Consider the following 26,046-nt stretch of genomic DNA (forward strand, 5'->3'; position numbering starts at 1 on the left):
GATGACACATGGAGTAGGAACCTGAACGCACTGAAATGCGCAAACTTGCTCTATAAGACGCGCCTTCTCCCTCTCCCTTCTCCTTCTCCCTCTGTTTCTCCAACCCTGGCATTTCAGCATGGCATGGAGTCGGAGTGTAAACGACGGAATATGGGAAACAAAAGCAACCCGTGGACGCTTCCCTTTGTGCCGAGGAATTAACACCTTTTCAAAGTGAAATCCTCGGATTGTCCCGCTTCTCCGGGAGGTGGTATTAAAATGCGCCTTCATAACAAATGGCTGCGGGTTTTTTCGGAGCGGCTTTTCGGGGTCCTGGGTGGGTGGGGTGTGGGTGGGGGTAAGGGCGGAGCGAGATGACACCACAATTAAAGATGAACTTTGTGTGAACTAATTTATCTGACCCAAGTTAACGAGGAGGCCGAGACAGGAGGGGAATGTGTATAAAAGGGTGCATGGAAACCAGAAAGAGAGACACAACCAGAGAATCAGTTATAAGAGAAGAACTTTGAATCAGCTCCTAGGGTCATGGGTTTGTACACTTTGTTGGTAACCTTGATGTGCACGGTGCTCCTTCCTGTGCTCCTGCTTCTCGCCGCGGTGAAGCTCTGGCAAGTTTGGGTGATTCGAGGACTAGATCCAGGATCCACGAACCCTCTACCTCCAGGCACCATGGGACTGCCTTTTATTGGAGAGACTCTCCAACTCATCCTCCAGGTAAGCACGAGATCGAGATCATGGGTTTGTTTGTTTTTGTTTTTATGCGTTTTTTTTAAACTCCACGTTCACTTACTTTACAGAGAAGAAAGTTCCTGCGTATGAAGCGCCAAAAATACGGCTTTATCTACAAAACGCACCTCTTTGGAAACCCCACGGTTCGCGTCATGGGCGCTGAGAACGTGCGCCAGATCCTACTCGGGGAGCACAAGCTGGTCGCGGTGCAATGGCCCGCTTCGGTGAGGACCATCCTGGGATCAGACACGCTCTCCAACGTACACGGGAGTCTGCACCGAAACAAGAAAAAGGTAAAGCGCAAAGGGCGCATAGGAATCCGCGCACTCGCGTCGCGTAAAACCGCGCGTCCACGCACCAGTTTAGTGCGTTTCATCATTACAATTAATAAATGCGACCAAATTAATAAATTAATAAATAGTAAAGTTTTTAGTGGGACAGTAACTGATTTGAGACACAGACTCAGGTTTACGACGTGTGTGTGTGTGTGTGTGTGTGTGTGTCCAATCTGGCAACTCTGATTATCATATGCACTATTTTCAAACTTGACCCGTGTCTCACGTGTGTGTTTTGTGTGTGTGGTGCAGGCGATCCTAAAGGCTTTCTCTCGGGATGCTCTCGAGCACTACATCCCGGTGATCCAGGAGGAGGTGCGCTGCGCAGTCACCGACTGGATGGAGCGCGATGCGCCCGTGCTCGTGTACCCGGAATTGAAGCGCCTCATGTTCCGCATCGCCATGAGGATCCTCCTGGGTTTCGATCCCGAGCAGATCAAGAGGGACGAGCAAGAGCTTGTTGAAGCGTTTGAAGAAATGATTAAAAACCTCTTCTCCCTTCCAATCGATGTCCCATTCAGCGGCTTGTATCGGGTAAATACCTTCAACATTGACACTGTCATGCTAGAAGATCTAATTTAGTTATTAAATGTTTATTTTATTTTATTTTTTAACCAAAATTGTGATTCTGATCTAGGGTCTTAAAGCACGGAATTTCATCCACGCCAAAATCGAGGAGAACATCAAGAAGAAAATCCAAGATGGTGACAACGAGAACGAGCCCAAGTACAAGGATGCTCTCCAGCAGCTTATTGAGAACAGCAGGAGAAGCGATGAGCCCCTGAGCATGCAGGTAACCTTCGTTAGGTTCACACATTTTGTTTGTGTTGAACGGCAGCACCTTAAGACCGGTTTGATGAACAAATCACTTTTCTTCTTCTCAGGCGATGAAGGAGGCAGCAACCGAACTTCTCTTCGGCGGTCACGAGACCACCGCTAGTACGGCGACGTCTCTGGTGATGTTCTTGGGACTGAATCCAGAGGTGATTCAGAGGATCCGAGAGGAGCTCGAAGAGAAGGTAAGGTTGATATTTAGGAATTAGTGTGTTCAATAAAAAAAAAATTCTTTGTATGAATGCTAAGCATGGTTGTTTTTGGTTTTCTTTAGGAGTTTTCAAGCATGTATTTGCCAGAAAGAGCTGTTAACATGAAGCTGCTGGAACATCTCAAGTACACCGGCTGTGTCATTAAGGAAACCCTCCGAATTAACCCACCCGTGCCTGGGGGATTCCGTGTTGCACTTAAAACGTTTGAACTCAATGTAAGTTCTTATCCAGATACTCCATTTATAATAGCAGTGTTACTCAAAGTACCATAAAGCTTATTTTATGAGATATAATGAACAAATGTAGTAGCAATAATAATAATAATGATTTCTGCTTTCTTTTCCAAGGGCTACCAGATTCCCAAAGGCTGGAATGTCATTTACAGCATTTGCGATACCCACGATGTTGCAGATATCTTCCCGCACAAAGAGGAATTCCAGCCTGAGAGATTCATGGCTAAAGGCTTGGAAGACAGTTCCAGGTTTAACTACATCCCCTTCGGAGGAGGAGCCAGGATGTGTGTGGGAAAGGAGTTTGCCAAAATGCTGCTCAAGATCTTTTTAGTTGAGCTAACACAGCACTGCAACTGGACACTTTTAAATGGACCGCCGACAATGAAAACGGGCCCGACTGTATACCCTGTGGACAATCTTCCCACAAAGTTTTGCCGTTATATCCGTTAAAATCCACATTAAATCAGGCACAGACTGTTGGCAAGGGAATTGTACAGATGCCTGCGTGTGTGTGTGTGTGTGTGTGTGTGTGTGTGTGTGTGTGTGTGTGTGTGTGTGTGTGTGTGTGTGTGTGTGTGTGTGTGTGTGTGTGTGTGTGTGGTTTAAAACTTTGCTGATGAACTGTAACGTATGAGGTTTTATATCAAATCTGTATAGAATTCCATTGTTTAACTAAGGGCACTACTCTTTTTATCAATCACTGTATTTCTTTGAGGTATATAATGTATATTTGTAATGTAGTTTTATATATATGGAAAAAAAAATATATATATATATGCGTATAGTGTGTTCTACTGAATGCAACTTAATTTAAATTGACAGTTTGTTGTATGTTTTTTATTTAATAAAACTGACATTATTGGGGAAAAACTACTTGCAGACTTGTTTTGCAAATACATATATACACAAACATATATTTCTGAAGAGAATTCAATATAAAAGTCTCTGAACCGGTTAAAGACTCCCTGTACTTCTGAGAAACCAGCTTTTGGCCTTTGTGAAACAAGTCTGAATATGAATTAAATATAGGGGCCACTCTATAGCTGATCAATTACTCTGTCCAAGATATCCATTCAAAATGGTCAGACCAGACCAGAGTCTTCGGACCGACCCGGACCGATCTTTATCTAAGTAACTGAATGCTGAATGAACTAAAGCCTGCAAGTATAAAAATCATCTTGGTGTTAGGTTGGTAACAGTGGCTGTAAAAGAGGTAAGAGAGCTCTTAAGAGTTCACACCAGAAAGGGAAGTTCGAAGGAGAAAAGGTGAACGATGCACTCCCGATATCGCAAGTGATCGTCAAAGCCGTATCTTCCACAAAAGAACAATAATCTTATGAATGCATGAGACAGGAGGCGACTTGAATGGAATGATGAAGACCAGTCGCTATAGAATAACGAGCTTAACAGCCGCCTCGCCCTCTTCTGCAAAAAAAAAATTCACAAATTACAGCATTAGAAGGGGGGAAAAAAAGAGGAGAAAACAGCATAAGAGAAAAACAAGACTGCCTGGGCGGGCTTGTCTCCCAGAACACAGGGGTCATGTGGAAGAGACTTGTCCTTGCGTGACACTGGGAAAGAGACTGAGAAAAGCGAAGGAGAAAAAGAGAAGGGGCCTGGCAGATGCCTGCGTTAGCCATTTCTCTGCCCCGTTCTACGGGCTCCTGATTTACATTCGCCCCGCTGCATGGCTGACACCTTTATGTCCAGCCCTCCTATCCGCGCAGGTCCGGGCCCTGTGATAGATGCAGCTGAACTTTTCCTCCTATCACCTTGTAAAGAACCTTCTGCCTGGCCCATTGTTGAACATTGAGTGTTGACAACGGAACTTTTTATTCTCAGAGCCATTTTTTTGTCTAAATAATGCGAGTATATACGGAATTTATAGCAGCTAAATGAAAGCCATTTCAGAGCCTCTTGTGTTTATGGAGTTCCCCAAGCCTGGGGTCAAGTAAATCAATGTAATTGCAACTAGACCTGTATTGTAACAATTCCCGTCCTATTTGCACAAAAAGCCTACATTGTAGTTTTGAATACAGAGTTTTCTTGACACTAAAGGACAGAAAACACATTCCTGGTAAATCCTCCGAGCGCTAGAGGTGAATTTGGAAATATATGGTGATGGGTTTTACATATGGCGCAGGAAATCTTCCATTTAGAAAAGCACAAGGCGATTTTGTGATTTGAACTCTGTTTGACTCTCGGGTTCAACAAGCACCTAAAAGATAACGCCGTAGTACCACCACAGCTCGAACGTCCCCTGAAACATAAGTCGCTCCGACTAAACTTAACTCCTGACTACAATAGACAGGATACAGCGCTGTGCCCTTGAAAGCTACGGTTCTTCAGCACCAACGTGAAAATGGCTTTTTCATTACCACAAAAGTCAATGAGAGCGCTCCTAACAGCATTTACATGTCTGCTGCACTCTTGCCCTCCTGCCGAATCATATCAGACCTTTTCAGCTCTCGTTCGGATTACCTATTAGCGACCCACTGCTATTATTTATAATCAAGAGGGGGCTTTTCACAGGTCCCAAGGGTCAGGAAAAGTTCAGTCATTTACAAAAAGAGGCATGACCTCATGGGCACATTAAATTGTCCATTTCTCAAGAGTTGGAGCTTCTGCGAGTCCTAAGTCTGTCTGTTCAGAAACAAATGAGCTTGAAAAACGAATGTGAAACGACTCATAATGCCTGGGGGACGTAAGAAGAAAAGAAGACAGTGAAATGGGAGAAACGCATCACTCTGTAACTGAAAACCGTTCGATTTATTATATGTTACATAATAAAATGGCGCAAAAATAGCAAAAAAACGATTTATCGTGGATGGTGGATTTTCATTTAATGATTAATCCACAAATGATGAGATTTAAACATCCACATTTATATATACACTGTTTCTTCTGTTACAGTTCAAACACAGACAAAGTGCCATCCTTCAACTGGGCTGGTAAGGATATATGGCAGTGAAGCGTTCTCAGTTTTCAGTGAAACTGTAGCCTGAATAAGTACCATGTCACAAGGAAGCTCTTAGAACAAACAGAGGAAAGCATCAACAATAAAATCAAGCAAGTGAAAACCAAGCCCCGGAGACCTTTGGAATGAAAATGGGATGCTCTTTCTGCTCGACTACCTCAGCATCACATGTCGGGTTTGGAAAGACAAAGATTAATGGCTTGTACCTGTAGCGTGTCAGGTTAAGTGGCATGACTCTCACCTTTGTTCCTAATGAGTTGGATGCATGTCTGAATATGAGGGAAAAACACTTATGTAACAGTATTGTGTAAAAAAAAAAATCCTTGTGGTGCCTCAAATCACAGCAAAGATGTGAAAAGGTTACATTCTAGCCCTTCGTCATCACAAGTGCAGCGAACAAACACATTTCAAATTAATGCTATCACAGATTTTCTTGGTGTACATGTTCTTCTCATGTTCCTTCTTAGGGAAATGGTAACTCAGTAGGCTAAGATGTTGGACTCTTGATCAGAAGGTTGTGAGTGCTATTCCCAGAACCATCTGAATTACAGTATTTGGCAGATATTTTCATTTACTTATCCAGAGGACATACCTGTATCTCATTCATACTCAAGGGCCTTGCTCAGAGGCCCAGAGTGGCAGTTTGCTATGGCTGGGATTTGAACTCACACCCTTTGGATTCAAAGGTCGGTGCCTTAACCACTAAGCTAACACTCCCAATTCTGTCAGCAACGCCCTTAACCCCTCCCTGCTCAGTAGAATAAATGTATGTTGAGAATAATATATAATAAAAGCGTCTACCAAATTCCACAAATGTCCAAAAGGTTTGTGCAAGCTCTTTGTGAGCCCTCCCTAAGATGCCCCAAACTTGAGAGTACAAAGTTGTTTAGGATTTATTTGTATGCTGCAGCATTAAGATTTCCCTTCACTGGAACTAAAAGATCCAAACCTGTTCCAGCATGAAAATGTCTCAAACAAGCTCTGGGAAGACATGGTTTTTGCCAAGGTTGGAGTAGAAGAACTCACAAAGGCCTGACATCAACTCAAGTCATCAACACCTTTTGGATGAACTGGCGCCCCAGGCCTTCTCCACTAACATCAGCCTGATCTCACTAATGTTCTTGTGCCTGAATGAACACAAATCCCAACAGCCACTCTCTGAAATCGAGTATAAAGCTTTCCCAGGCTATTAAAGAAATAATGATCACTGCAAAATGGCTCAACATGGATTGAGATGTTCAACATTCCAATATGATGGTCAGGTCTTTTCAAACTTTTATATTGCATATCTTTTAACTTTCACTCTGACTGAAATGTAGACATCCCACAAAAGTCAGGCGGATTCCTCTTCGTGTCTTTAGAACGTCTTTGTGCTCATTGTTATGATGCATGTTTTGAGGTCCGCAGTAACTCTTTCATAGGAAGTCATTGAAATCATCGGCATTCTGCTCATATTTCAAAGCATAACGAGATAAAAAAAAATAACAATTATCTCTGTCAGAACTCTTCCTCACGCTCCGAAAGCCTTTCTTTTCAAAGCAGTTCTAAAACACCCCCAGATATCCAGGCGAGAATTACAGCAACCAATTCCACATGGATCTGCCAAGGCGAGGCTTAATGACTGGCTTCCTAAGACACCATCTGCTATTGCGGCATTCCAACCGTAATGTCTGCCACGCTTCTGAAGGCAAGTTTAAACCTTTCTCACAGTTCACGACCGACAGTGGCCTCGAGCTGCTCCGCTTGAAGTTAGCCGCTTTCATATGCATTAAACTCCAACCTGGCACAAACAGGAGCAGAAGAACACTTCCTCAACACACAATGCCAATGTTCCCAACAAGAGCTCTACGTCAAATACATGATCGACTTTTAATGCGTGCTTGGTAACTGTGCCAGAAACCCATTACTGGTATTGATTGTAATGAAACAACAAGAAAGTTAAACATTTATAAAGCAAGGAAATAATACTCAGGGTTCATTGAGGGAGCCTAAGTTTTTATACATGCAAATTCTTAAAGGTTAATTTCATAGGAATACAGCGATATCTCTTTCACGCAAAATCCTGGAAATATTGCACAAGTCCGAACGCACCGTGCAGCATTTTAGAGGAAATCGTTTAGCGGTAATTAAAGAAAGAACTCAAGTGCTGACTCATGTGATTAGCCAGGGCTTATGAGTAACATCACATCTCCCAACAGGAATGGTTCATCTGGGCTAGTTGAGAAAGAGGGTCAAAGAGAGTTCAAACCTGTGAACTTTCATGAACCTTTAAAGTAGCTGGGTGTTTTTGTTTACTCAGAAAGCACGTGTGCTTGGCCTTAGCCAAAAAAAAAAAAGGAAAGAAAGAAAGAAAAATAATCTTAATGACCGAAGTGGCAAAGCTCCTTTAGCATCTGCTCTGTCGGTGCCAAGCGAACAAAATATCCTAAACAGTTCGACTGTAAGCACTCGATTCAGATTGTAGCGCAATGTCACATACGGGCAAAAGTTCAAAAGTTCAGTGTAACCATGAACTTTATCAGGGCTCATTTGTTTTGCTCAACAAAGTTGGCACGTTTCCTCTGAGGCAAACAGAAAACAAAACATCAAGACCTTTTACTGCTTGGCCTGTGGATATGTAACTATTCGAACCTTGCATTAGTTTATAATCTACAGAATGCTCTCGAGCCAATTTTTCCTGCAGGGCTACATCCCAATCCACATAATGAGTAACTAAACAGTATCTGTTCGATCAGGTGGTAAACAAGTTTGTCATACTTTATCAAATCAACGTAGTGTTTTATTAGTTATTAGTGACATTAGGTTTGGACTTGAACATGTAGAGTACTGCTCTTCCTATAGCGGTGTCACATAGGCAGAAAATGTATTATCGCTGCTCGTTATATAAAACCCATAATTATGTGGAATAACTTCACAGGATATTAAATAGGACTGAATGTCTCCATGGTTTTTTTTGTGGGATTTTATTTTCATTTTACTCAACGTAGACTTATTATTTTATTATGTGTGGAAGTTGTACAGGCACTGCAAAAAAAAAAGTAGAAAAACTTCAAATATAAATTGCTGACATTATCCAGTATTACTTATTATTATATTTACAAATAACATTAATATCAAGCTTGAAATACTTGAACTACTCTTGTTCTATTGGCAGATATTGGCTTTTATTTTTTTTTACAAACAAGCAACTTTTCTGCCAAATAGAATAATAAAATACAAGCTTGAAAATACAAATGGGTTGAATGATCTTATATTGATATTTTAATAATATTATAGGAAATTATTTTGTCTATAGTAAAGATATCGTGATTAATCGTAACTTACTCGCACATTTTAAACTGTTCTAAATGTATGTTGAATTAATACTTTGCAAGTTTTTAATACTGTAATCCACAGAGGAATAGATAAATATGACTGCTTATTATTAGTGAAACCATACTCATGGTGTTTATGGTGTTTTAAATTATGTAAATCATCAAGGAACTTTTGCTATGTTTCCACACGGACGCTTTTAATTGCCGGATTTATGCATGTGTGCATAAAGGTTATTTATATATTTAAAACTGAAATGTAACTTGAAATGAGATGTCCTTATAGACCTGGTCATAAAAAAAGCTGTTTCTTGAGAGTCTTCGTGTCATTCATTGACTATATGGACAAAAGTATTGGGACACCTACATTTTTCCAGCCATATGTGGTTCTTCCCCAAACGGTCACCACAAAGTTGGAGGCACACAATTGCATATCTTAAAAATTTTCCTTTCACCCAAACCTGTTAGAACATGACAATTTCTCTGTGCACAAAGCCAGCTCCATGCAGATATGCTTGAGTGACCTTATTTGGAGCTCTGATCTCAACCCTAATAAACACCTTCAAATTTAAAATTGGAAAACTGGCTGCACCCTAGGCTCCTCATTCTCCAAAAAGGGGAAGGAATGAAGTACAAATACTTTGTTACTGTACATAAGTAGATTTTTCTGGTATCAGTACTTTTTATTTTTTTACACAAATATCTGTACTTTCTACTTCTTACATTTTCAAAACAGGCAAGTTACTTCAGTTTAAATCTATTTGGTGACATGATCAAAATTTTTTTTCTTCTCATTGAGAGAATTTCTCAGCCCTACCACTGGTGGCTCTCACACACCACAGATGTACGCTAGGCTATGAAGCTAACAAGCATGGCAGAAGGCAACAAGATAGGCTAACGTGGATGAGACAGAGGGAGTCAGCGATGTAAACATAACAGACTGAGACATTCCTGATCACCTGATCATCATAATCTTCTCTTTGCTTGTGTTCTATATGGTGGTTGTTCAGCCTGGATACATTCAATAAGTAACACAATTTTATTTTAATATGATGTGGGGTCCAGTTACCAGAAGAATGAGTGTACTTTTGCCATCGCTAATTCTACATCAGTACCTGTCTTTACTAACACCCTTGTGGTTGAATGTGAGTACAAATCTCTACAAGCACACTTAAAAAACATCTAGTGAAACATCTTCCCAGAAAAGTGGAGGTTATTATACAAACAAATGAGCACTCCATGTTGAATCTTATTATCAAACCTTTGTCTATATAATGTCTATATAATGTAGATCCACAATACTTAATGCTGTTTTTTCACTGAACCTTTCTGACTTGCTCAGTGCAAGTTGGAGTTCAAGTCAGTCAGGCTCATGGAGTCTCTCTGTTAATGAGCCCTGAAAGACCTGGGCTCACCTTTGAGGCGTCTCTTTAGGCTGAGACCGGAGACATCAGAGCTAAAGAAAAGACACACAGCTATGTTTCGCTTTCTGTTGCATCTAATCTCTGCATCAGTATTGCTGGGAAACAGCTCGAGGCATTATCCTGTCACTCTAATCAAGCATGCTCGGAACATGGGAAAGCCAAAACTGCATGTATGAGGCAATATCAGTACATTTATACAGAAATAGACCAAATGGAAGAGGAAATGAATAGATATTCACAGACCAATGTCTCATATACTGTAGAGTGGAAAAATGTATATAGTTTGTACATCATTAGAAACTCTTTTATTGGTTCGCTCGAGTGTATTGGGTTTCACAATTGCAAATTTTACTCAGCTTATAAGCAACTGTACAATTTTGAAGGACAAAAGGACTTTTGAACTACATGTATATGCATATACAGTACAGACCAAAAGTTTGGACACACCTTCTCATTCAAAGAGTTTTCTTTATTTTCATGACTATGAAAATTGTAGATTCACAATGAAGGCATCAAAACTATGAATTAACACATGTGGAATTATATATGGAATTATATACATAACAAAAAAGTGTGAAACAACTGAAATATGTCATATTCTAGGTTCTTCAAAGTAGCCAACCTTTGCTTTGATTACTGCTTTGCACACTCTTGGCATTCTCTTGATGAGCTTCAAGAGGTAGTCACCTGAAATGGTCTTCCAACAGTCTTGAAGGAGTTCCCCGAGAGATGCTTGGCACTTGTTGGCCCTTTTGCCTTCACTCTGCGGTCCAGCTCACCCCTAAACCATCTCGATTGGGTTCAGGTCCGGTGACTGTGGAGGCCGGGTCATCTGGCGCAGCACCCCATCACTCTCCTTCTTGGTCAAATAGCCCTTGATGCCTTCAGTGTGACTCTACAATTTTCATAGTCATGAAAATAAAGAAAAGTCTTTGAATAAAAAGGTGTGTCCAAACATTTGGTCTGTACTGTACAAAATATGAACAAAGGATTGTGGACACCTGACTATGAGATTTGTATGAGCTTTTTAAACATCCCGTTCCAACATTTGCTGTTATAATAACCTTCACTCTTCTGGGAAGATGTTCCACCAAATTTTGAAATGTGCTTGTAGAGATTTGTGCTCATTCAGCTACAAGAGTGTTAGTAAAGTCAGGTACTGATGTAGGTGAGGTGATGAGGCCAGTGGTCAGTGTTCAAATTCATCACAAAAGTGAGGTCAGAGCTCTATAGTAGACCATTTGAATCCATTTAAAGCATATCTTCATAAAGCTGGATTTGGGCACAGGCACATTGTCAGGCTTGAAGAGGTTTGGGTCTCCTATTTCAAGTGAAGAGAAAATACATCATATACCTCATACATAATTGTGTGCCTCCAATTTTGTGGTAATGGTTTCGGAAATGTGTATACTAATAGGAATACACATAACCCTGCTCATTCCTTCTTGTCCATCTTCTCCATCTTCTCTTCTTCTCTAACTTCCTTTTTTTTTTTTTTATTCTTTTATATTTTAAACTTATAGACCTTTTACTTAATGCCAGATTTCTCAACGGCCAATTGGGTTTTTATTTCACTGCAAGTTCTACTCTGCATATAACTATGTTTGCAACAAATAAAAATCTTGAATCTTCCTGCAAATTTTTCAGTAGCAACCATTAGACAGCAGTGAATCATCACCTACAGGACAATGTGTACATCAAACATTTCGGTGCAGATTTATGAAAATCCTATTCAATGGTGAGACCAACAAGAGGGCTACAGTAACTTCCACTCTTTCCAGCCATAGTGAGCAGAAAAGAATTTCACTCCAAAGCTTCAGGAAGCAGAAAACCACACTGGGTTCCCATTGATTCAGACAAGATATATAACCATAACTCATAACATAACAATAACTCACTGAAACTGTGCCAGGCCTTTTTTTTGCATTATTTTTTGTAGACACTTGAGACTGCTGTGTGTGAATACGATTTGGCATCAAAATCCGTGCAATGGTTAAAGTCACTGCGATCGCATTTTTTTCTTCACTCTGACGATGTTTGATGTGAAGCTCTTGACCTGGATCTGCATGAGGTTGTGCAGTGCACTGCTGGAAGATAAATATCTGATTAAAAAACAGGTAATCTAATTACATGTGGTCGTCGAGGTTAACCATGATCTCCAATGCATTTTATATTTCACATCAAAATCCAATAAGGATTGTCTTTCTTTATGGATCACTCCAAATCTGCAGGCCAGCGTTCTGTGTACATGCACGACCACCTGATGCTGATGTTCCTCGATGTTCCTCGTTCATGGCCCTTGCCATCCACTCCTGTTCCCCCTGCTTTCACCCCCCCACTCATCTGGCCTGCACATGAACCCATAGTGACTTTCTCCCCTTTGCTCTCTACCAGCTAAGAGCAAGAGCAGCTGTCTCCGCTGACCCCACTCCTACTTTCCTGCCCTCTTTGTTACAGAATAGAAGGTTACATGTGTAGGTTACATTTGGCTTGAGAGAATTGACCCTATACGATCCAGGAAGTGTTAAATATCCAGCATCACCTTAGTCATTTTGCTGCTATATTAAAATGGAGGACACAATTAAACTACATGTGTAATTCACTTAGTGGCCACCAGGGAATTATTGTCTATTGGTTTTTGTGTGTAAACCAAAGATCTTGTTAAAAAAAGAAGTGGCTGTGATGAAGAGTGTATTAGTTATAATTAGTACCATGTGCTTACATGTGTTACATATAACCTTTATAACTATTAATGTAGTCTGACTTTTCTCCCATCTGTTTCTCACCGCTGCTACAAATTCCATTTCATGACGCTACACATTTTATTTGACATAATATACACTGTGATTTTTGTTTTTATTTCTACTTTGATCTTTTACTTTGAGCAACTGAAACCAAACAATTTTCTTATGGGATTAATAAAGTATTCTGATTCTGATTCCTTTCCCATCGGGTGTTTAAAAAGAAGATATGCTTCATTCATGGACATGACTACAACCCTCTGTAATCAATCAGAAGCCCAGGTTAATAGGTGAGATGATGTAAGAACAGGTAATGGTGCATCTCAGGAAAGATAAAAAACCTGTTCCATGTTCATCAGTTCAAGTGATGATGGGATTTGGGAAAGCTGCAGTGAATACGAGACTGCTACAGTTCACTGGAAGGGCAAAAGCAAGTAGCATGCCTGTGAGACACACACACACACACACACACACACTCAGAGAGTTACCTCTGCTCTGCCTGTCCTCCTTCAAATTTCCCATCGCCCCCATGAGTGAACGCAGACTCTCATACACGAGCAGTCGTTCTTGTGATTCCCACAGGGTTCAGTTCCGCAAGCGAGCTGCTTCATTTATTTCATGCGTCCATCATCGCTAATAGAAAACCTCTGGAGAAACCCTCTGGAGAAACTTAGCCCACACTTACTCTTCTTCCTGCTCACACTATATTGAATAAAAACGTGAGTAATGAATCGTAAGCCTTGTAAGCAAAGAACCCACTAAGGACCCACACACTCCTAGTATCCGAATGTCATGAGAACATGGGAACACTTTTTCTTGACCTCTTTTATCTTATCAGTTGTGTCAAACATTGAGAGACGAAACATTTACCTGAGCTACGCCATTCTTCATCTGGTACATCCTTCAGCAGCAGCAGCAGAATCTCTTTCAGCCATGTTGGAAAGTACCAAATTACATTCCCGGTAATTGAATAGTTGTTTTTGTGCACTATTACTTTTTGGAGTACTTTTTTTTTAAAATAAATTGCACTACATTATAAATAATATCTGTTACTGAGTAAAAAAAAGTAAAAAATTCAAGTGGGGGAAACAAATCACACCCCAGTAACTACTAGCACTGATTGATCGGGGAGCTGAAATGCGGTCGAATCGAAAGTTGTTCAATGTGCACGTTCACTATCTGACTTTTTGTGGCGTTTTGTGGGTTTTCCCTCATAATGGCGACACAAACTTAAATTACTGTCTTTATTGATCGTACAGATAAAAACAATACATCATTTAAATCTGTAAAATGTCTATAATTTTATATATAAAAGCTTCCTGACTTGACTTGAAGAGGTGCAGTTTCTCCGGTATCACCTCATTAACTGTCCGTGTGGAAACATAGCAAAGGCTCTTAATGATGTCCACACGTCTCTGCACTGTTATTGCCTTTATATTTAATCACTGTACATATGCTTACATATATATCACATGCTGTACATATGATACATGTTTAACACCTCCAAGCTGCCAGTTTTGGGCACCTGAGCAAGCCCTTAACTCACTACTGCTCATTTAGTAAATGAGATCATTAAGAGTCGCTCGGGATAAACACTAACAACAGGAAGTGGCTATATCTCGCTATCTTTGTCTTTCTATTTTCTCTATCTAATTGTCTCTGTGTCTCTTTTAGTAAATGTCTCTGTCTCACTGTATATGTCTCTCTCTTGCTGTCTCTCTATTTGTTTCTCACTCTTTCTAAAGCTGTGTCTGTGTCTCTTTGTCTTTGTCTCTGTCTTTCCTGCTTCTTTACTAAAAAAAAACAAAGTTTTGAGTTTTGAAGTAATGCCATTAGTGATCTATGATGAAAGACTTCCCTGGTTCGATTCTTACCTCTAGTTTCATATTGAACATTATAAGAAGTTTTTAAAAACAGAACAATGAAAGATCATTAAAATTGGTTGCTGGTAAATCATGGTATATCAGTGGTGCAGGTGTTGGAGATGTGTTTCTTGTACCTGAGTCACTTCTCATAGACTTTGAGTTACTGAGAGAATGTACATGAAGGAGAAGTTTTGACCCTCTACCATCATGATCTAAGAGAAAACACTGGTCTTCTAACTATAGAAAAGCGAAGAGTCCAATAAGCAAAGGCTTGTTTGCCACCCCTCTGAAAGTGTAGTGGTAAGTAATGTGGCCTCTGCTATCTGACTCACCCGGTTCAATTCCTACCCCTTAGCTTTCCTTTAAATTGTTCAAAAAGTTTTAAAAAAAACAAAAAAGGTCCTAAAAATCAGCTTCTTACAGGAGATCCTGTGGCTCAATTGGAAGAGCTTTGCCTCTGGGTTGAGAGGTTGCTGGTTCAAACCCCGGCCAGGGTTCAAAGTTAAGAGTGTGGAAGGTTCCGGTGGCTGTAGTAAAGAAGGTGTCAGAAATGGCTGCGTGGAAGGTTGGATGTGGTTTCGGAGGGCGTATCCTGAAGCAGGGGGGCAATATCCGGGCATCTGCCCCCCCGGCATCTGAGAAGCTGAAAACAGGGTGTTATGAAGCAAAAACGTTCAAAAAAGTATCGACTTAGTTTTGCATATATAGGGAAAAATTCTGCCAAAAACCTATCACCCTCACTTTTTCTGAGGCTGTGAAGCAGCAGGTCTTCACAGCCTTTGTTTACAGTCAACTACCTCAATGCTCACCAGACACTACTTTCCACACAGCTTACCCAGTGTGGGGACAAGCCAGATTTGAACCAGCAACTTCTGAACTCAGAGGCAAGGCTTTTATCACAAAGCCATCAAGTCCCACAACACACCTTCTTTTTTTTGGGGGTTTATCCTTCGTTTCATGCTTCAAAGCAAGAAATTCAGACCAGACAGAAACACAGAAAGCAGGATTCGAACCCTGAACCCCACCAACAGCGAAATACCAGTCTTAACCCACTGAACCATCGGGAAGGACCGGCTGCGACGATAATTTAGAGCAGGTCTATCTTTTCTTTCAAACCATCAACACAAGAATATAATGCTAAAGACAGACATAGGACGCAAACCCATATCGTGACTAGCAGGATTCGAACCCTGATTCACACCATTAGCAAGGCACCAGCATTAACCCACTGGAAGGACAAGCTGGGAAGCTTGTTTAGAGCAGGTCTATCTTTCTTTTTAACCCATCACAACAAGAATATAAAGATGTAGGAATCAGGAATTTAACCTACCTCATGACTAGCAGACAGAAAGCCATGTTTGAACCCTGACCACCAACATTAGCAAAGTACCAGCCTTAACCCACTAAGCCATCAGAAAAAAACAGGATGGGAAGCTTGATTAGAGCAGGTCTATCATTCCTTTCAAACCATCAACACAAGAATTTAATGCTAAAGAAAGATGTAGGAAGCGAATACAGTAAGTAGCACAAGTTGAACCCACATTGTAAATAGCAGGAAAAAAAGCAGGATTCGAACCCGGACCCCCACCGCCAGCGAGACACCGACATTAACCGATTGAACTATCAGTGAGGACAGGCTAGGAAGCTTATTTAGAGCAGGTCTATCTTACTTTTCAACCCATTAAAAACAAAAATATATCGCTAAAGAAAGATGTAGGAAGTGAATCCTGATCGTGACTGGCAGACAGAAAGCAGGATTTCAACCCTGAACCCCACCAAAAGCATGACACCTGATTTAACCCACTGGACCATCAGAGAAGACAGGCCAAGAAGTTTGTTTAGAGCAGGTCTATCTACCTTTAAACCATCAACACAAGACTATAAAGCTAAAGAAAGATTTAGAAAGCAGGAACATAACCAACATCGCAACTAGCAGGATTTAAACCCTGATCCTTACCATCAGCGAGGCACCAGCCTGAATCCGATGAACCATGGAAGAGATCAGACTGGGAAGCATGTTTAGATGAGGCACAAGCCTTAAACCACTGAGCGACCACTGCTTAAAAGCATGTGTACTTTTTGGAGGGTTCATACTTTGTTTCATGCCAGCGCAGCAAGAAAGAAGGCATGTAGGACCGGCTTTGAAACCTTATCACCAGCGTGGACTATATTAAGGACCATGTTCAGGCACAAGCCTTAACCCACTGAGCTACCACAGAAGTGCCTTTTTTTTTGGTGGAGTTATCTTTCATTAAAGACCAGGAAATCAAGAAATTAATCCAACACAGAAAGGACAGAATTGAAATGTTTTCAGAGTGGACAAGGTCCAGAAGTTTTATTTACCAACACAGCAACCAGCTCGACCAGGAATCAAACTCTCAAACTCATCCTTGTGGGGACCCTGACATTAACCCACTAGGCTATCACATCTATCTATCTATCTAGACCTGGCTGCATCCATCCATCTATCTATCTATCTATCTATCTATCTATCTATCTATCTATCTATCTATCTATCTGTCTATCTATCTGTCTGTCTGTCTGTCTGTCTGTCTGTCTGTCTGTCTGTCTGTCTGTCTGTCTGTCTGTCTGTCATCTATCTATCTATCTAATCATGATGTGAGGTCCAGTTAACAGCTAAAACAGGTAGCAGTAATAACTACATTTTACTTAAGTACATGTCAGAGCCAAAACTTCTTTACTTTCACTTTAGTAAAAAAGTTTAATCAGTACTTCAACTTTTACCCTAGTCTTTTAAAACATGAGTATCTGTACTTCTACTTAAGTAAAGGATGTGTGTACTTTTGCCACCTCTGCTCACATTACACCCAAGTCATGGACTGTATTGTTTTTATGTTTTAGTTCATTTATTTGTTATTGCACTTTAATTTTTAAAGCTTCAATTAAAAACTAGTTTAATGTTTATATCCCCTTGTATAGTCCTTTTTGAACTACACTAGAATCCCCCAGTCCACCCCCGCTGTAAAAAAAAAAAAAAAAAAAACAAGGCGTAAAGTAAATTTAAATTCAAATTTTTTACATTTTCCTCAGATAGATTTTCAGACCAGTAACTTTACTATTATTTGTAAATAAGTGTTTTGGAGTGTGCTTTTGCTCGTTCAGCCACAAAGGCAGGTACTGATGTAGGTGAGAAGGCCTGGGGCTGCAGTCAGCATTCCAATTCATCCCAAAGGTGTTCAGTATTGTTGAGGTCTGAGCTTCATTGCAGGCTTTCGCTCCGTGTGTAGTATATCTTCATGGAGCTGGTTTTCTGCACAGGGACATTGTCTCTCTGGAACAGGTTTAGGTCTCCTAGTTTAACTTGAAGGAAAGTTTTATACAACCGCATCCAAAGACATTTAAAAACAACGTGTGCCTCCAACTTTGTGGTAACAGTTTTGGGAAAAAAACACATGGTTGGAGAAGTCAGGTGTCCCAATACTTTTGCTTATATAGTGTATACATAGAGGGATTTACACTGGTCTTGGACAGAATTGAAAAGATGTGTAAATAGTGTTATGTTTTCTGGTAGGAGATGTTTGTTTAGGAATGTTTGGAAGGTGCTTTGTAAAGGTCACGGTCAGAACCAGAAAGTCTTAAAATTGATGACAGGAGAGTTTTTTTAACTCCCATAGACAGAGAGAGAAAAGCAATGATCGGCCTAATGATGAGTGAGTGAGTGAGTGAGTGAGTGAGTGTTTATAACTACTATACAAATATAAACCATGTGAAATCTAATCAATAAATCGATTTTACAATGTTCTATAACAATACCAAGTATTGTACCAAGAGTACCAAGTTCATATATTTAAATATAAATGACGATTTATTAAAATGTATCTTCAGAATCAATTAAAACAACTAAAACAATTAAAGGTATGTAGTAGTATAAAGGCAGTATAGTGATTGTCAGCTGATAGTATTAAGCAGCACCATTTCTATATTTACATTTACAGCATTTGGCGGATGCTCTTATCAAGAGGGACTTACATTTATCACATTCATACAACTGAGCAGTTGAGGGCCCTGCTCAGGGGCCCAAGAGCAGCAGATTGGTGTATCTGGATTTAATCTCACAACCTTTTGATACAACGTACAATGCTTTAACCACTAAGCGCACAGCACAGTGCACTTTATATTTTATACAACACCATACCGCACACGGACATTTTACACCACACCATACCGCACACAGACACTTTATGGACAATCTAAAACAACTTAAATTGTCTATTGTTCACTGTTTGCTGCCATAAGCATTTTTTGTATAAACATGCTTTTCTTTCATATATATATATATATATATATATATATATATATATATATATATATATATATATATATATCTTTATATATTCTTATATTTTATTTTAGATTGTTTTTATACTTTATTTATCAGTCTTCTTTTTCTCCCCATCCTATTCCCTCATGCCGGATCGTTGTAATAAGCATCGTTGTAATAAGCATTTCACTGCATGTCGTACCCTGTAAAATTTGATTTGATTTGATTTGATTTATATACACATACGTTGATATGGTTATAATGTATTCGTGTTCACGTGAATACATTCCTGGATGAGATTTATTTCTGAATTTCAGTCATGTTAATATAATGATTTGTAAAATGCACACTGGAGAATGTCGAATTTTACAAATTTATTTGTTCTAAGCAACGTTTTTATATTATGTTTTCTGAATCTGGATCAAAGCATTTTTTTTTTTTTTACATACTCCACCCACAGGTCGGGTGGAGGTCTTCGAGTGAAGTAATTGAGTGACTTGGATGCCATAGGTGTGGAGAGCAAGGGGCTCACTAGACGCAGAGGAGTGAGCGTAAGCCATGCTGAGACAGACAGGGACAGATGATGATATAGATGGAGAGCCTCACAGCTGGGAAACCAGTCAGGGTTTTTCTGAGCCGAGTTACTCTACGTTGACTCTCTGCCTCCTCACTCGGAGCCCTCCTGACCCGAACCTAACCTCTGTGATGCTAATGCTTATTTATAGCCCATTATAGTGCCATGCTTCATCCTCCCTTGTACCAGGTTGATTTATGCTAGCTTCATCACACCTCACAGCCACTGTCACACCTTTCTGACAGGATGTGGCACCATAGACCTCTTTGGAAATGAGATAAGATTGGAAATGAAAAGATAGAATGGTGTGTGTGTATTATATGTGTATATATATATTTATATAATGTAAACAATGCTTCTCTCGCTCTCTGTAAGCTATATTTACAGGAAAAGGAGCATGAAAAGGAGTACAGTGGGGCAATGAAAGTGATGCCTACAAAAAAGTGCTCTTCCTTTCCAAAAAAAGAGGATTAAAGACCAAGCTAAACGTGCTGTGATAAGAACAGGGTGTTGTTTAACGACGCAGGAGGTACGGAGTCATCTGAAACGGTACCTGTTAAGTGCCGTCATTAAGCTGGAGTCAAAGAGTCTAGATGGCTGCATTGTGTGCCGTTGGCCTTGCTTCCTGCTTGCTCTGTAGATGTGGATTGTCCTAGGACCCTTCAGGACACTAGGAGTGGGTGGCACTAACATAGCCAGGCTAACACATAGGAGACAATAGAGAGGTGACGAGACACTGCTGCTACGGAGTCTGCCGCTCCCCGCTATTAAGTCTAGTCATGCAGTCTGTCCAGCTAATGCGGATGTCTCGCTCGTCTCGTCGACGGCTGGCGTGAGGTTTACAGTAGTTAAATGCGGAGATGCCAAGCCCACCCTTCACACTTTCAATTAAGGGATATGTTACGCGGGACGACACCTCACCTCCTTGTGAAAAAGGCAGAGACAATGAGGCAGGATGGCACCTGAGGCGCTTTGAACTGCTGCCCTTCCCTTCGTCTCTGTCACCAGGCTTGTTTGCATTTTACACGAGCCGGCGCGAGGGGCGGCCTGACACACACTTGGGTTGTAATGAGGCTCTGTGTGGAGATGGCTGCCTCAGATCTTTAGGCCCTTCGGGAACCGTAAAGGTGGCACGATCAAAGACAAGTCTTCTCTCCATAAACACACTTTGATATATTCACTTTATGGGCAATGATTTGCAGGAGGAGCGAGTCCTTCTTTAGCCATAATACATGTCATACCTGTTTATGCCTCAGAGCTATTGATCCAAACGTCTGCTGTACAAAAAACACATATATTCCAAAAAGACCTTCTTTATCTCAGAACGAGGACTAAAGATAAATATTTTTACTTTTACCAATATTGGAGGGTCACAGTTTATCAAAATGTATATATTGAACAAATTATACCTACACATCATCTCTGAGTGAACACAAAGTGCACGCTATGATGGATCATCATCATTCCACGCTTCCATACCCCACTTTCCCTCCCATACACACCAATTTGTGTGTCTGTTTTTCTCGAATTGTGTTACTTTTGAAACCTCCATTAGCTTGTTCTCTCAGCTCGGAGACCTCCCAACCCCTGTGTGCTTGGCTAAGCATTCATCATCCATTTTCACTTTTGTTGAGGCCATGCATCAAATGATCAATCATAGCCAAGTGTTTGGTTTAGCATTGGCCATCTTTCTTTGTCACCATCAAAGGACTGTCTTGTCTTCTTCATAGGGGTGAGAGAATGAGGGAGAGAGAGAGAGAGGTTAAAGAATGAAGGGACTCATCGTCAGAAAAATAATTGCAAGGTAGGCTGACTGTTCGAAAAGCCGGTTTTACCATCGGCGGTGTGTGTGGCGTCTCAGGAGCTCAGGGGTTTCTTACCGACCTGCCCTCTGGTTCACCTTAGTGGGCTGCCGAGACTGCCATCCTTCTCCATCTGTCAGCGCTAGAGACGGTCTGTTTTACTGCTGCCCAAGTGGAATACTGCAGGTCCGAGTTCAGCCAGAATTCTAAAAGAATGCACTTATATACGGCTGTTGACCCCCCCCATCCACACAATTTCTTCAGAGTGAATATAGAGAAAATAGCTAGTAACAAGAGCTTCGAAGTTGTACAAACAAGCACGTTGTTCTCAAAAATTTACATTACAAAAGTGTGCATGAGGCGAATGCACAATACGCACATCTGTACTAGATTTCATCAATATCAACACAGTTGAATGTTAGCAAGAGCTGAGACGATACAAGTGTAGCGTGATTGATCAGGAGACTCGGAGACAGTAAGCTGAGTCAAGTGGACAAAGAGCTGATAGCGCGATTAGCAGGTGAAGGCTGAGAGGACCGAATGGAGCCGAGATGGCCAGTGATGGTGATAAAGAGACAAGTTCCAACCTGGAGTGAGCGGCCCGCTTCGGCTAATACGTACAATGGTTTAAAAGTAAACAGGGCTTGGTTCGCTGCTTTGAGGGCCAGGAGTTTAATAATGACATGAGTCATGTGCTTGAACCCCACTAGACCATCTAATGCCAGGTCATTAAGGGTTTTTTTTGTAGGAAAAGTAGAATTGTCACTGAGGGTTGACACTTTCAGACTTTCTGGTTTGAGGGGATTATTTACTTACAAGGGGTTATAATAGTACTGCTTTCTATTCTACTTTTCAAATGAAGATATTTTAAGGCACCGCAAAATCCCGTGATACAGTGAAAAATCCGCAAAACTAAATTAGATATGTTTCATGTAAAAACCCATGTTGCAGTGAGACCGTAAAAGCTGAACCGCAATGTGGCATGGGATTACTGTATTTCTTTACAATCCACCACTGATTAATCCTGAGTGGTGCATCTTATCAGTATTGATAAACTTTGGGCTTGGGGCTGGCCCTGATATTATGCAAATCTTGCTCAGCCTCATCAACAGTGATTTAACAGATCCTTCGGACATCTCCACATGCATTCCCAAGTTAGCATGTGGGCTGAAAATAGGGATATAAAACCTGGACAACAAGGCTTTTATTCAACCAAGTCCCCTTTGAGATCTTATTTTGAGTTGACGTTTGAGGGATCCTGTAAAAAAAACATATAGCCAGACATATATATTGCTTTAAAGAGGTATTTATGTGCAGTATTAATGTTTTCAAGAATACAAAAACCTTTTCTTGAGGTGGTATGGGGGAACCCCAGTAGGAATTTTGCTGAAAACTTCTTAATTTAATAATTTCTAGGTTCTAATTGCACGGTGTGAATTTTGTTGTATATTTGTTTTTATATTTGAAATGAAGTTATTTAGTTATGTGGCAGCAGCAACAATGTTTTAAGTGTTGAAATAATTATTGTCATCATAACTGTACAATAATGACATTAAAAAGCCTACATTTCAATTTCTTAGACATTATACATCCCAAAACCCCCCTTTCCTTCTCCCAATCATATTACTGCAATAGATTCTGTACAACAAATCTGAAGTTATACTTTGCCTTTGTTTGCAGAAATGTATTCGATTTAATTTAAATGATTTGCTGTAAACCTTCTGGCAGCCACTGAGGATTTTCTGAAACTAGCCCAAGTTTACGTAAAATGACGCGAGCGAACATGGGGCAGCGTAAGTCTTGGCCCAATGGGCCTATATTAGGGTTTGTTGCAAATCCTGGTTTTGTCCACTAGCAAAATAATAACTCTGTGCTGCTAAATGGAGCAGCATGCTTGCAGTCCCACAACTGTACATCTAAATAAATAAGCAAAACTATAGATCTCAGATAATAGCACATAAACTCCAATTTTCTATATAGCTCATATTTATACAGTCTTAAATTGTTGATCACAAAAATTGAATTAGTATTTAAAATGCATGGAGTAGTGAATGAGGACATAATTAAAATTAAAATTGTTACAAAATTGAACAGCTGATTCCTTTTCATATTCTAGTGTACATTGTCCACATTTTTTTTTTATTTTAGATATGGTCACTAAAAACATTCATAAAGACAGGTGTGAATGGCTAACTTCTGATCCTGTGAACTAACCATCCAAAATGAATGGGAATGCCAGTTATGTACAGAGCCCTAGAGGCTGGACATCGAAACCAAAAGATCTGACTACTTTCCTTCAATCTGGTTTATGCATGGCATCTGGGTTTGTCAGCTTTGTTGGACATTTGCAAATTATTCCTGCATCATTGACCCACTATAGCAAGTTTTCTTCATGGGTCTGCTGCTGAAGCTTAAAACAGATTTAAAAGGATAGCACAAGTTCCAGAATCTTAAAATCAACAAAACCACATGACCTTCAGACTTTTAGTTAACCACAATCTCTTCTCATGGTCCAGAGCCCATTATGATTACACCCGTGGTCTTTTCTGCTCTTTGAAACGTTGTGGCAATAAGTAAAAATGCGTCGTCGTTTTCGTAAGCCTCCATTTTCACGGTCCATACTGCATCAAGAAAAGTTGCCTTTGACTAAAAAGAGTTTCAATGTGGAACGGGCCAAAATGGCAGTGTCCAAGGAACAACAGAAAAATGTTTTCAAACGAAAATGTGTGTTGACATACGGGCAGACAGACACTGACCGGGCATAACTTTATGACCACCTGCCTAATATTGTGTCCCCCTTGTTGCTGCCAAAACAGTCGTGAGCATTAACAGCAATAACTTCTTCAGCAGTTTGAGCTACAGGAGCTTGTCTGTTGGATCGGACCAAACTGGCCAGCCTTCGCTCCCCACATGCATCAATGAGCCAATGACCCTGTTGCCAGTTCACCACTGTCTCTTGGACCAGTTTTGATGGATAATGACCACTGCAGACTGGGAACAGCCAACAAGAGCTGCAGGTTTGGAGATGCTCTGACCCAGTCTTCTAGCCATCACAATTTGGCCCTCGTCAAACTCATTTAAATCCTTATGCTTTTCCATTTTTCGTGCTTTTAAACGTCAACTTTGAGGACAAAATGTTCACTTGCTGCCTTATATCCCACCTACTAACAGGTGCCGTGATGAAGAGATAATCAGTGTTCACCGTTAATAATGTAATGCCTGGTTGTTGTACATGGTTTTAGCATTTGTTTCATCCTAGCAATTGATAGGAAGTGGATTCAGTATACAGCCATACATGGATTGCTAGCACATACAGGTCCCAAACATGAAGGAAATTTTCATTCTTAGTGTCCATGAACCTCTAATTTTGAGTCATTAATCTCCCAAAGTTTTCCTATAGCCTGAGATACAGCAGACTGTCGCAGTGTTCTGCGCAATCTTTTACAGAATGTTCTGCTGCACCTTGCAGCACCTGCAGAGACCAGCAGGCCCAGCAGAGGCCATTTTCCGCCCAGTGACTTTTAACGTGACTGCCAATGCGGCCTCAGTGTGTTTGGGGGTGATGGGCTGTTTGAGCAGAGAGATAAGGGTGCTTGCATTGAGGGGGTCTGCTGACAGGATGCTCCATTACACGGTGTAATTACAACCAGAAGCTGCGTCGAGTGTGAAAGCGACTGATAAGATCAGGTCAAGCTGGTGAGCAGGAGTTCATCAGGACCGCAGGCCAGGGTGAACAAAACACCTTTGACATGTTTGCGTTACCCCGGCCATTACATCGCTGCCCACATACCTAAAGCAGGCTCACACTCACACACACAAAACACAGTACTGACCTCCTTCCAGCCTCTCCATTTACCCTACTCTGCTGCTAGCATATACTGTACTCGAGCGTACAAATGCGAGAAAACAGTATAAGGGGGATAGTGCACGCCACACACACCTCTGCTTCTGAGTAGATAAGGTCGGCAAAGGGACAACCACAGGAAACCTCTCAATAACACACAAGCAACCTCTCTCCCTCTTTTCTCTCTTCTGCCCTCCACTTACCCTTACCCCCCTCCTGCCCTGGCCCAGCGGCACGCGCTGATTCCACAGTCAGATTTGTCCGTCTTATTTTGAGGTCCTGACCTCGCCGCCTTTGGGAATGCGAACTTTTCTTGTTTATTGGCGGCCATCAGGCCGAGGCTTGCGAACAACAGCTGTGTGTACACGTGTGTGCGAGAGTGTTCGGGTAAAATGCCTCCATTTGGCTGGATGTGGATTGCTCCTGTTAAGCAACAAAAGCACAAGGCGCTTGCCCGTTCAGAGACGGAAAAAAAAAAAAAACCCATCCAAATTCTCACACTTTGCCTAGTACACCTCACACACGCTCGCTAGCTGTCACTCTCAGCATCTTGTTCAGACTTGGCAAAACCAAGAAACGTCGGGTAAACATCTGGACGACAAGGAAAAGGGAGAGCAGGGATGAAACGAGGAGGCTTCGCTAGTCTCCTACACCTGTACCAGGGCCTGCTGAGTTATTTGTTTGTTGCTCGTCCGAGAAGAAGCCTGGGAGGAGCAGTGTTTTACAGAAGCCGAGGAGGTGATCCGTCTGCTGTCGCCAGCCTCGATTTATGACGTATCCGCTTGCTTTGAAGGCCAGCTCTGTTTGCTTAGCCCTTGCTAACTGCTTCGTGTGGCCTGTCTCAGCACATGTTCAATTACAGCCTTTCGCCCACTTCATCAGT

The 26,046-nt window shown here is 41.0% G+C and overlaps 1 protein-coding gene across 3 annotated transcripts; it reads left to right on the forward strand.

The window, feature by feature from the left end:
- Positions 1 to 372: 372 nt before the first annotated feature.
- LOC124388939 (cytochrome P450 26A1) lies at positions 373 to 3,213 on the forward strand. 3 transcript variants are annotated; one of them, XR_006926491.1, is made up of 8 exons: positions 373 to 714; positions 798 to 1,022; positions 1,317 to 1,598; positions 1,702 to 1,857; positions 1,949 to 2,083; positions 2,173 to 2,325; positions 2,458 to 2,848; positions 2,905 to 3,213. XR_006926491.1 is itself a non-coding variant. In XM_046854076.1 (7 exons), the coding sequence occupies exons 1-7, from the start codon at positions 526 to 528 to the stop codon at positions 2,791 to 2,793; spliced, it is 1,476 nt and encodes a 491-aa protein (XP_046710032.1). In that variant the 5' UTR covers positions 374 to 525; the 3' UTR covers positions 2,794 to 3,213. The 3 variants fall into 3 exon arrangements, 1 of the variants encoding a protein (XP_046710032.1); XR_006926490.1 differs by having other exon boundaries at positions 2,909 to 3,213; XM_046854076.1 differs by having other exon boundaries at positions 374 to 714; positions 2,458 to 3,213.
- The last annotated feature ends 22,833 nt before the right edge of the window (positions 3,214 to 26,046 follow it).

This window comes from Silurus meridionalis, chromosome 7, assembly GCF_014805685.1.
Source record: "Silurus meridionalis isolate SWU-2019-XX chromosome 7, ASM1480568v1, whole genome shotgun sequence".
Classification (NCBI taxonomy): domain Eukaryota; kingdom Metazoa; phylum Chordata; class Actinopteri; order Siluriformes; family Siluridae; genus Silurus; species Silurus meridionalis.

Bases quoted from the DNA above. Each gene is read 5' to 3' on its own strand.
- LOC124388939 (XM_046854076.1), top strand. From the start codon at position 526: ATGGGTTTGTACACTTTGTTGGTAACCTTGATGTGCACGGTGCTCCTT. The intron at 1,599-1,701 runs GTAAATACCTTC...ATTCTGATCTAG, and splicing joins CATTCAGCGGCTTGTATCGG to GGTCTTAAAGCACGGAATTT. The intron at 2,084-2,172 runs GTAAGGTTGATA...GGTTTTCTTTAG, and splicing joins GAGAGGAGCTCGAAGAGAAG to GAGTTTTCAAGCATGTATTT.